The 12,363-nt window shown below is 54.8% G+C and overlaps 1 protein-coding gene across 1 annotated transcript; it reads right to left on the reverse strand.

Annotated features, from left to right (window-relative positions):
- Positions 1–1,952: 1,952 nt before the first annotated feature.
- Positions 1,953–12,363, reverse strand: LOC119940278 (TBC1 domain family member 20-like). The gene is made up of 8 exons (XM_038760448.1): positions 12,260–12,363; positions 10,264–10,443; positions 10,071–10,151; positions 5,841–6,027; positions 5,606–5,707; positions 4,553–4,694; positions 4,218–4,399; positions 1,953–2,363 (listed from the first exon to the last, which is right to left on the reverse strand). Exons 1-8 carry the CDS (start codon positions 12,339–12,341, stop codon positions 2,114–2,116), a joined length of 1,206 nt encoding a protein of 401 aa, XP_038616376.1. The 5' UTR covers positions 12,342–12,363; the 3' UTR covers positions 1,953–2,113.

Below are 12,363 nucleotides of genomic sequence, written 5' to 3' on the forward strand. Positions count from 1 at the left end.
ATGGATCGATACCGAGAGAGGGAGAGAGAGAGAGAGAGGGAGACACACACACACACACGTGTACACACACTCCCGCACACATGTACACACACTCCCCCACACATGCACACACACACCCCAACACACATGCCCAGACCCCCACGCGCACACAGACTGTGAGCCCGTTGTTGGGTAGGGACCGTCTCTATCTGCTGCCGATTTGTTCTTCCCAAGCACTTTGTCCAGTGCTCTGCACACAGGAAGCGCTCAATAAATACTACTGAATGAATGAACACACACACGCACCCCCCCCACACACACTCAGGCTTCGCTTTCAGGGGTATCCCATCCATCGCCGGCCTTCCACATCCCAACAGCCTCACCCCATCATTAGACGACCCCCCACCCGCCCCGCCAGATAGCCATCTGGAGACCGGCGACAGAGGCGGACGTCAGTTCCCTTCGATGCTTCCACGGCCTCCAACTCCCCCTCACCGACACGGACACGCCTAAGCGCACAATTAGGGTAGGGACCGTGTCTGTACGTTGCCGACCCGTACCTCCCAGGCGCTTAGAACAGTGCTCCGAGCACAGGAAGCGCTCAGTAAATACGACGGCCCACACGGAAGTACAAATCCGGGCAGCGGCGCGCCTAGCCGGCGACCCCGGCATCTGCTCCCGCTCCGCCACGTTGGCCGGGAGACCCGGACCACGCTTCCACAGGCCCGGGAGGGGCACGCAATCCTCTCCTTCTCCTCGTCCACGCGGGCCTCCTCCTCTCCCCGAATCGCACACGCGTGGCCCAGCGCACACAAGGCCTCTCTCTCTCTCTCCCTCTCTCCCCCCCGCACTGTTCCTCCACTTCCCCAGCTCCCCCGTCCCCCCCCCCACCCCCTTCCTGCCCTCCCCTCCCCTCCCGTTCCAATAACTAAGCAGCACAATAACCTAACTTAGCGATTCAGGTAGCAGGAACGTGTTTCATTAGATAGCACCTATGTTTTTGTACCGACTCGAAAGGAAACGCACGTGCCGGGCCAGAGCCCCCGCCCCGCCTGTACATGTACATACCCCTGGCCCGGCCCAGCCCGGGTTTTTACGCGGCCTCGCCCCCGTTTGGGGCCGGGGCCTGGAGGCTCGGAGCCGCCACGACCTCCTTCCTAAGCACAGTAGCACCAGCTCCGGGAGCATCGACCTCCGCAGGAGAATAAAGTTGACTCTTTCTTGATAAGACGCGGCTTCGCGCCTTCTTGCCGCTGCCGTGGGCCCCCCCCATCCCGACGCCGCCCTTTCCCGCTCCCCGCAAGATCCCAGCCCTTCCCCGTCTCCCGGAGTCTCCCTGGGATCCGTGGGACGGGCTCGCAGGCGTCGCGCGTTGTCCCGCGCTCCCCGGGGGCGGTGGGGTGGGTCGTCGTCCTCCATCTGGCTCGGGAGAGCGCGGGTTCCAATCCCCGCTCCGCCGCTCGTCGGCGGGGTGACCCTGGGCAAGTCGCCTCTGCTTCCCTGGGCCTCGGCGACCTCATCTCCAAAAGGGGGATGAAGGCTGCGAGCCCCACGTGAACCAACTTGATCATCCCAGAGCTTAAGACAGTTCTTGGCACCTAGTAAGCGCTAATACCCCTTTTAGACTGTGAGCCCACTGTTGGGTAGGGACTGTCTCTATATGTTGCCAATTTGTACTTCCCAAGCGCTTAGTACAGTGCTCTGCACACAGTAAGCGCTCAATAAATACGATTGATAGATTGATTGATTAATACGTGCCATCGTGAGGATTCCGATTATCCTCGGACCACGAGGGGGCCGCTCCGCCCGGAGGGAAGGCGAGAAAAGGAAGGAGAAAGGCCGGTGGGAGGCAAGAACAATAATCCCAGATGCCTCCGTCCCTCTCCACCACCCCTCATTTCCCGAGCACCGAAAGCCCCTTCTCCCCTCCGGGCCCAGCAGAGACAGAGACCTCGACACGAGGTGTCCACCGACGCGTTTATTGTCCCACTCTCCGACCCCGCGTCCGTCCCCTCGGGCTCCCGGCCCACCCCGGGGGCCCTCCATCTGTCTGTCTGCCGGCGGGTCTGGGGAGGGGGGAGGAGGTGGGAGGTGTCCGGGGGGATCCCGTCCGGCTGGGCCGCCGTCCGGTCCTCTAGAAAAGCTGCAGGAGGAAGTCCGGGGCCCACTCCAGGGCCGAGTGCGTGACGGCCAGGGCGGCCGCCCCCAGGGTGGCCGACAGCCCCCACACCGCGGCCTTGACCAGCCCGCTGGGCGCCCCGGACCTGCCCCCGACGCTCGGTCCCGGCTCCACCTCCGCCTCTCGCCGCCGTCGCCGCAGGATGGAGTCCGGCCGCTGCTTGGAGGAGGCCGCCTGCAGCGCGGGGAAGGAGCCAATGGCCAGGCTGGGAGGTGGGAGAGGGCAGCGGTCAGAGGGAGCTCTGTGGACCGTCCTGGCCGAACCCAGGCCCGCCCTCCCACTCCGGTGCTCAAGCTGGGCCCGAACCGTCCGAAACGACGGCTCAGAGGGAGACAAAGGGGAAGCAGCGAGGCCTAGCGGAAAAAGCACGAGGCTGGGAGCCGGAGGATCTGGGTTCTAATCCCGGCTCCACCGCGTGCCTCCTGTATGACCTCGGGCAAGTCTCTGGCCTCGGTCTCCTCATACGCAAAATGGGGCTTCAATCCTGTTCTACCGTGAGCCCCGCGTGGGACCTCATGATCTTATTCCTACCCCAGCGCTTTGTACAGTGCTTGGGACGCACTAAGGGCTTGACAAATGCCGCGTTTATCACAGTGAACAAATCAATCCTTGGGGGAATCATTAAAAGGAGTCTCTCTCAACTGGGTACAATTCAGTTTTACTCCTGACGAGACGGAGCGATGCAGAGTCTCCCCCTTTTAGACTGTAAGCCCACTGTTGGGTAGGGACTGTCTCTATATGTTGCCAACTTGTACTTCCCAAGCGCTTAGTACAGTGCTCTGCACACAGTAAGCGCTCAATAAATACAATTGATGATGATGATGATGATGAACCGGGGCACCTGATCTGGGAAGTAGAGGACTGCCAGTTCTTCTAATCTCCTCCCAATCTTGCATCCCCAAGACGGTTCGCTGGGAAGCGAGGCACCTCTCCCAGGAGAAATTAAGTTCTGCTCCTGGCTCTTCCCCAATATCCTTCTTCCCAGGGTGCTTTTTTTTTTGTAGTATTTGTTAAGGGCTTAATAATAATGATGGTATTTGTTAAGCACTTACTCTGTGCGGAGCACTATTCTAAGCCCTGGGGGAGACACAAGGTGGTCAGGTTGCCCCACGTGGGGCTCACGGTCTTAATCCCCATTTTACAGATGAGGGAACTGAGGCACAGAGAAGTTAAGTGGCTTGCCCAAGGTCACCCAGCTGACAAGTGGCGGAGCTGGGATTCGAACCCCTGACCTCTGACTCCCAAGCCCGGGCTCTTTCCACTGAGCCACGCGGCTTACTAAGTGCCGGGCACTGTATTCAGCATGGGGGGTAAGACCACCAGCTAATCGGGTTGATGATGATGGCATTTATTAAGCACTTACTATGTGCAAACCACTGTTCTAAGGGCTGGGGAGGTTACAAAGGTGATCAGGTTGTACCACGTGGGGCTCACGGTCTTCATCCCCATTTTACAGATGAGGGAACTGAGGCCCAGAGAAGTGAAGTGACTTGCCCAAAGTCACACAACTGACAATTGGCAGAGCCAGGATTCGAACCCATAATAATAATAATAATAATGATGACACTTATTAAGCGCTTACTATGTGCAAGGCACTGTTCTAAGCGCTGGGGGGATATAAGGCGACCAGGTTGTCCCATGTGCGGCTCACAGTCTTCATCCCCATTTAGAGATGAGGTAACTGAGGCCCAGAGAAGTGAAGTGACTTGCCCAAAGTCACACAGCTGACAAGTGGCGGAGGTGGGATTTGAACCCATGACCTCTGACTCCAAAGGCCGTGCTCTTTCCACTGAGCCACGCTGCTTACTAAGTGCCGGGCGCTGTATTCAGCATTGGGGGGGTAAGACCCCAGCTAATCGGGTCGGACACAGTCCCTGCCCCACGCGGGGCTCACAGTCTGAATCCCCATTTCACAGATGAGGCAACCGAGGCTCAGGGAAGCGAAGCGACTCGGCCAAGGTGGCACGGCAGTCCTCTGACACCCGAGCCCGTGCTCTCCCCACTGGGCCAGGCTGCCCCTCCCCTTCCTCTCCATCCCCAGGCCCGGCCCGACTCTCACCTCCGATGCCGAGGGGCAGCCTGGCGAGCCAAATCGGGGTGGGGGTGGTGGGCAAAGAGCTGCAGGGCCCGGGCCAGGAGGGTCTCGTCCGGCAAGCGCGGGGGCAGGTGAGACAGCAGGTGGTGTAGACGGGCCATGTCGCACGGGCCGTCCAGAACCTCGGCTTCGCGATGTAACACCACCTACGGCCCGGCCGACGTGGCTGTCGTCCCGGCCCTCGGGGCCTCCCGTCACCGCGCTCTTCTGCCCCCCGAATCTCCGCTTTCCTCCCCCGTCACCCTGGCACCCGCTCCCCCGGAGCTCCCCCGGACCCCCTCCACCCCCGGCTCGCTTACCGCAGCGGCGAGGTAGATGGGCATCAGCGGGTGTGAGGCCAGGAAGAAATCGGCGAGCCTTAGCACGTGGGCCATGTCAGGGAGCACGTGGCCAAACCAGGTCAGCAGCCAACTCAGGGCAAAAACCGGGCCCACGTCCGCCCTAAACACAGACCCCCGAGGCGCTTCAGACACTACCGATCCATCTTAACACGTCAGTCTCCCCGTCTAGACCGTCGGCTCGCTAGGGGCAGGGAACGGATCGGTTAATCCTGTTGCACCGGACTCTCCTGAGCAGCGCTCTGCATGGAACACTCACCAAATACGGTCGATCGACCGGTTTGACTCCAAAGATCATCATCAATCGTACTTATTGAGCGCTTACTGTGTGCAGAGCACTGGACTAAGCGCTTGGGAAGTCCAAGCTGGCAACATAGAGAGACAGTCCCTACCCAACGGTGGGCTCACAGTCTAAAAGGGGGAGACGGAGAACAAAACCAAACATACTAACAAAATAAAATAAATAGGATAGATATGTACGAGTAAAATAGAGTAACAAATATGTACAAAACTAACAAATATCATCATCATCAATTGTATTTACTGAGCGCTTACTATGTGCAGAGCACTGGACTAAGCGCTTGGGAAGTACAAATTGGCAACATAGAGAGACAGTCCCTACCCAACAGTGGGCTCACAGTCTAAAAGGGGAGACAGAGAACAAAAGCAAACATACTAACAAAATAAAATAATAGGATAGATATGTACAAGTAAAATAAATAAATAGAGTAATAAATATGTACAAACATATATACATGTATACAGGTGCTGTGGGGAAGGGAAGGAGGTAAGATGGGGGGATGGTATGTCCAAAGATCCAGCCACCGCCGACGCAGCAGCCCCAACCGTTCCCGAGCGACCTCCTTCTCCCCCCCCTTCCACTCATTCAACCGTATTTATGGAGCGCTCACTGTGCTGTACTAAGCGCTTGGGCAGTACAAGTCGGCAACATAGTCCGTTCCCGGACCCTCCCCGACCCGAAGGCCGACGCGGGGGCCTTTCGGCTTCTCTTACCTCTCCATAAAGCGATGCAGCCGGGGACTCTCCCGGGCCAGGAGAGGCAATAGGTAGTTGAGGATGTGCTTGGTGCTGTCCATTGTGGGATCCATGAAATCCCTGCAGGGCCAGGGGGCCGGGGAGATGGCAGAACGGGAGTTTGCGGGGAGGGTGATGAGGGGAACGAGGGAGGGCCGGGGAGCTGGGGGTTTTTTTCTTCCCCCCCCCGCCCCGGCCTGGCCCCGGGTGGTACCTGAGGTGATGGATGGAGAGCTGGTCCAGCAGGGCAGTGGCCGAGCGCGGCCCCATGACCAGCAGGAAGGCCAGCGCGAGCTCGTGGTAGCCCTGGTAATAGTGCAGCTCAGGCCGGGCATGCAGCACCGCCAAGATCAGGGCCACCAGCTGTCCCTGCAGGACGGACCTCTGCTCTGCCCGCATGCCTGGCGGGAGAAGAGAGGGACAGGGGCGGCCACGACCCAGTCAGCCTGAATCCCGGCTCCTGCCCTCCCCCCGGCCCCTTACCTCTATTCACTCATTCATTCAATCAATCAATCAATCGTATTTATTGAGCGCTTACTGTGTGCACAGCACTGGACTAAGCAAGCTAGCAACATATAGAGACAGTCCCTACCCAACAGTGGGCTCACAGTCTAGAAGGGGGAGACAGAGAACAAAACCGAACATACTAACAAAATAAAATAAATAGAATATCATCAGCATCATCAATCGTATTTATTGAGCGCTTACTGTGTGCAGAGCACTGGACTAAGCGCTTGGGAAGTCCAAGTTGGCAACATAGAGAGACGGTCCCTACCCAACAGTGGGCTCACAGTCTAGAAGGGGGAGACAGAGAACAAAATCGAACATACTAACAAAATAAAATAAATAGAATAGATAGGTACAAGTAAAATAAATAGAGTAATAAATATGTACAAACATATCATCATCATCATCAATCGTATTTATTGAGCGCTTACTATGTGCAGAACACTGGACTAAGCACTTGGGAAGTACAAATTGGCAACATATAGAGACAGTCCCTACCCAACAGTGGGCTCACAGTCTAGAAGGGGGAGACAGAGAACAAAACCGAACATACTAACAAAATAAAATAAATAGAACAGATAGGTACAAGTAAAATAAATAAATAGAGTAATAAATATGTACAAACATATCATCATCATCATCAATCGTATTTATTGAGCGCTTACTATGTGCAGAGCACTGGACTAAGCGCTTGGGAAGTACAAATTGGCAACATATAGAGACAGTCCCTACCCAACAGTGGGCTCACAGTCTAGAAGGGGGAGACAGAGAACAAAACCAAACAAACTAATAAAAGAAATGGAATAGATATGTACAAGTAAAATAAATAAATAAATAGAGTAATAAATATGTACAAACATATATACATATATACAGGTGCTGTGGGGAAGGGAAGGAATAGATAGGTACAAGTAAAATAAATAGAGTAATAAACATGTACAAACATATATACATATATACAGGTACTGTGGGGAAGGGAAGGAGATAAGATACGGGGGATGGAGAGGGGGACGAGGGGGAGAGGAAGGAAGGGGCTCAGTGTGGGAAGGCTTCCTGGAGGAGGTGAGCTCTCAGTAGGGCCTTGAAGGGAGGAAGAGAGCTGGCTTGGCGGATGGACAGAGGGAGGGCATTCCAGGCCCGGGGGTCGATGGCGGGACAGGAAGGCTGAGTAGGTGCGAAGAAGGTTGTCGTTAATGTAACTTGGTGATAACAAGGGCCTTTTTCACGGGGTGGGTTGGGGGGAGAGTCAATCGCATTTACTGAGCGCTTATTGCGCTGGGGACCGCACAGGAGACAGAAGCGGACACGCGTCTAGTCGTCAGAACAAATAGAATTAAAGCCAAATGCACATCACATCAGAGAAGCAGCGTGGCTCGGTGGAAAAGAGCTCGGGCTTTGGAGTCAGAGGTCATGGGTTCAAATCCCGGCTCTGCCAACTGTCAGCTGTGGGACTCTGGGCAAGTCACCTCACTTCTCTGGGCCTCGGTTCCCTCAGCTGGAAAATGGGGATTAAGACTGTGAGCCCCCCGTGGGACAACCTGATCACCTTGTAACCTCCTCAGCGCTTAGAACGGTGCTTTGCACATAGTAAGTGCTTAATAAATGCCATCATTATTATTATTATTATTATCACTAACAAAGTAAATAGAATAGAGAAGCAGCGTGGCTTAGCGGAAAGAGCCCGGGCTTGGGAGTCGGAGGTCGTGGGTTCTAATCCTGGCTCTGCCACTTGTCTGCTGTGTGACGTCGGGCACGCCGCTTCTCTTCTCTGGGCCTCAGTCACCTCGCCTGGAAAATGGGGATTAAGACTGCGGGCCCCACGTGGATGACCTGTTTACCTTGTATCTACCCCGGTGCTTAGACCAGTGCTTGGCTCGTAGTAAGCCCCGAACGAATGCCATAATTATAGAGAAGCAGCGTGGCTCGGTGGAAAGAGCCCAGGCTTTGGAGTCAAAGGTCATGGGTTCAAATCCCAGTTCCGCCAATTGTCGGCTGTGTGGCTTTGGGCAAGTCACTTCACTTCTCTGGGCCTCAGTTCCCTCATCTGTAAAATGGGGATTAAGACTGTGAGCCCCCTGAAGGACAACCTGATCACCTCGTAACCTCCCCAGCGCTTAGAACAGTGCTTTGCACATAGTAAGCGCTTAATAAATGCCATCGTCATTATTACAATAAAACAACAAGCGGATACGTTCCCTGCCCACGACGAGCTAACGGTCTAGCGGAGGAGACGGACATTAATATAAATAAATTACAGACGCACATAAGTGCTGCGGGGGTGGATGAATTGAAACAAGGAGGGAGCGAGTCAGGGCGACAGAGGGAGAGGAAGAAGGGGAAAGAACAAGGAAAGGCCTTGGGGGAGTTACCTTGAGGTAACTGAGGCACAGAGAATAATAATAATGGCATTTATTAAGCGCTTACTATGTGCCAAGCACTGTTCTAAGCGCTGGGGAGGTTACAAGGTGATCAGGTTGTCCTTCAGGGGGCTCACAGTCTTAATCCCCATTTTCCAGATGAGGTAACAGAGGCCCGGAGAAGTGAAGTGACTTGCCCAAAGTCCCACAGCTGACAATTGGCGGAGCCGGGATTTGAACCCACGACCTCTGACTCCAAAGCCCGGGCTCTTTCCACCGAGCCACGCTGCTTCTACTATGTGCAAAGCACTGTTGTAAGCGCTGGGAGGGGGGATAAAAGGTGAGGGAGGTTACAAGGTGATCAGGTTGTCCCCCGGGGAGGCTCACGGTCTTAATCCCCATTATCCAGATGAGGGAACTGAGGCTCAGAGAAGCGAAGTGACTTGCCCAAAGTCACACAGCTGACAATCAAACCCCGACTCCGCCATATGTCTGCTGTGTGACCTTGGGCAAGTCACTTCACTTCTCTGAGCCTCAGTTCCCTCATCCGGAAAATGGGGATTGAGATTGTGAGCCCCACGTGGGACAACTTGATCACTTTGTTTCCCCCCCAGCGCTTAGAACAGTGCTCTGCACATAGTAAGCGCTTAACAAATGCTATCATTATTATTATTACTGTTATTATTATAATAACAGTAAGCAGCGTGGTGCAGTGAAAAGAGCACGGGCTTTGGAGTCAGAGGTCATGGGTTCGAATCCCGCCTCCACCACATGACGGCTGTGTGACCTTGGGCAAGTCACTTCACTTCTCTGAGCCTCAGTGACCTCATCTGTAAAACGGGGATTGACTGTGAGCCCCACGTGGGGCAACTTGATCACCTTGTATCCCCCCCCCAGCGCTTAGAACAGTGCTGTGCGCATAGTAAGCGCTTAACAAATGCTATCATTATAATTATTACTGTTATTATTATAATAACAGTAAGCAGCGTGGTTCAGTGAAAAGAGCCCGGGCTTTGGAGTCAGAGGTCATGGGTTCGCATCCCGCCTCCACCACATGACGGCTGTGTGACCTTGGGCAAGTCACTTAACTTCTCTGAGCCTCAGTGACCTCATCTGTAAAATGGGGATTGATTGTGAGCCCCACGTGGGGCAACTTGATCACCTTGTATCCCCCCCAGCGCTTAGAACAGTGCTCTGCACATAGTAAACGCTTAACAAATGCTATCATTATTATTATTATTACTGTTATTATTATGATAACAGTAAGCTGCATGGTTCAGTGAAAAGAGCCCGGGCTTTGGAGTCAGAGGTCATGGGTTCGAATCCCGCTTCCACCATGACAGCTGTGTGACCTCGGGCAAGTCACTTCACTTCTCTGAGCCTCAGTGACCTCATCTGTAAAATGGGGATTGATTGTGAGCCCCACGTGGGGCAACCTGATCACCTTGTATCCCCCCCCAGGGCTTAGAACAGTGCTCTGCACATAGTAAGCGCTTAACAAATGCTACCATTATTATTATTACTGTTATTATTATAAGGAGGCGGGACAATCCCTGCCCACAACGAACTCCCGGTCTCACCTCGGGGGAAGCGCCCCAGGGAGCGTGCCACATCCATCCGCACCTGACTGGAGTCCCTGTGGTCCCGGACGGGGCTCCGGCCTGGAAAGGAAGGGGGCCGAGGGAAAGGCCGGTGGAGGGGAGCCCCCCACTACCCACCCCGACTCCGACCCATCCGTGCCCGGCCCAGTCCGTGCCCGTTGCCCGCCGTTACCTGGATGGGGCGGCAGGTCGTAGGGATTCACGCCCAGGAGCCGGGGCCAGACCCGCCTGCGGACCTGGTCGCTGAGCAGCCCGCCGCGGCCCCGGGCGGCCGCCCGCAGGGCCTCCACGTCCACGGGGTCCCGGCTCAGCGCCTCGTGGATGTCCAGGAGCTTCTGCTTCCGCCAGGACACTGCGGGGACCGAAACCCCGGCCCACTCAAACCTGGGTGACCCTTGACCCCAGCCCCTACTTACTATTAATAATAACGATGGCATTTGTTAGGCGCTTATTATGTGCAAAGCACTGTTCTAAGCGCTGGAGGGGATACGAGGTGATCGAGCTGTCCCACGGGGGGCTCACGGTCTTCATCCCCATTTTACAGATGAGGTAATGAGGCTCAGAGAAGTGAAGTGACTGGCCCAAGGGCACACAGCAGACGTGAGCCCACTGTTGGGTAGGGGCCGTCTCTATATGTTGCAAACTTGTACCTCCCAAGCGCTTAGTACAGTACTAAGCGATCAATAAATACGATTGAATGAATGAATGAATGTGGCGGAGCCGGAATTCGAACCCATGACCTCCGACTCCAAAGCCCAGGCTCTTTCCACTGAGCCACGCTACTTCTTTATTCTATTTATTTTGTTAGTGATGCGCATTTGGCTTTAATTCTATTTGTTCTGACGACTAGACACCCGTCCACATGTTTTGTTTTGTGGTCCGTCTCCCCCTTCTAGACTGTGAGCTCGTTGTCATCATCATCATCAATCGTATTTATTGAGCGCTTACTGTGTGCAGGGCACTGTACTAAGCGCTTGGGAAGTACAAGTTGGTAACATATAGAGACAGTCCCTACCCAACAGCGGGCTCACAGTCTAAAAGGGGGAGACAGAGAACAAAACCAAACATACTAACAAAATAAAATAAATAGAATAGATATGTACAAGTAAAATAAATAGAGTAATAAATCCGTACAAACATATATACATATATACAGGAGCTGTGGGAAAGGGAAGGAGGTAAGGAGGGGGGGATGGAGAGGGGAAGGAGGGGGCTCAGTCTGGGAAGGCCTCCTGGAGGAGGCGAAGTCCTCCTGGTCACACAGCAGACATGTGGCAGAGCTGGGATTCAAACCCATGACCTCTGACTCCAAATATAACAAGAATAATGTTGGCATTTGTTAAGCGCTTACTATGTGCAAAGCACTGTTCTAAGCGCTGGGAGGAATACAAGGAGATGAGGTTGTCCCACGGGGGGCTCACAGTCTTCATCCCCATTTTACAGACGAGGGAACTGAGGCTCAGGGAAGTGCAGTGCCTTGCCCAAGGTCACACAGCAGACATGTGGGGGAGGCGGCACTCGAACCCATGACCTGTGACTCCCAAGCCCGCGCTCTTTCCACTGAGCCGCGCTGCTTCTCAGGAGGGGCCCAAGCGCTTAGCGCGGTGCTCCTCTCCATCCCCCCCATCTTACCTCCTTCCCTTCCCCACAGCACCTGTATATATGTCTATATGTTTGTACATATTTGTTACTCTATTTATTTATTTCTTTATTTTACTTGTCCATAGCTATTCTATTTATTTTATTTTGTTAGCATGTTTGGTTTTGTTCTCTGTCTCCCCCTGTTAGACTGTGAGCCCGCTGTTGGGTAGGGACCGTCTCTAGATGTTGCCAACTTGGACTTCCCAAGCGCTTAGTACAGTGCTCTGCACGCAGTAAGCGCTCAATAAATACGATTGACGATGATGCTCTGCACGCAGTAAGCGCTCAATAAATACGAATGAATGAATGAGTGAATGAATGAATGAATGAAGGGGGCCCTCCCCCCCCGGCTCCCTCGCGCTTCGCCCCCGCACGCGGCCTCGCCCGCCTCAAGCCCTTCCCGCCTCGCGCGCTGATTGGCTGCCTTCCCCGCCAGCCCCGCCCCTCATTGGCCGGGCCCCAGACGGCCGGCTCTCCCATTGGCTGGCCGCCGCTTCCGCTTCCGGGAGGGCGGGCCGCTCACTCACGGCTGTCCCGTTTCCTTCCGGCTCCGGGGGCGGACGACGGCTCGGCCGAGCCGGTCGCCGTCGGCCTGCGGCCGCCCCTCATTCCGCACCCGTCTCCTCCTCCT

Source organism: Tachyglossus aculeatus, chromosome 18, assembly GCF_015852505.1.
Source record: "Tachyglossus aculeatus isolate mTacAcu1 chromosome 18, mTacAcu1.pri, whole genome shotgun sequence".
Classification (NCBI taxonomy): domain Eukaryota; kingdom Metazoa; phylum Chordata; class Mammalia; order Monotremata; family Tachyglossidae; genus Tachyglossus; species Tachyglossus aculeatus.

What these genes read in the sequence shown, in the direction of transcription:
- LOC119940278 (XM_038760448.1), bottom strand. Translation starts at nt 12,341, where the DNA reads ATGAGGGGCGGCCGCAGGCCGACGGCGACCGGCTCGGCCGAGCCGTCG. An exon ending in CGACCTGCCGCCCCATCCAG is followed by an intron (nt 10,152 to 10,263) that starts GTAACGGCGGGC and finishes CTTCCTTTCCAG; the next exon opens with GCCGGAGCCCCGTCCGGGAC. An exon ending in CCTGGGGCGCTTCCCCCGAG is followed by an intron (nt 6,028 to 10,070) that starts GTGAGACCGGGA and finishes TTCTCCCGCCAG; the next exon opens with GCATGCGGGCAGAGCAGAGG.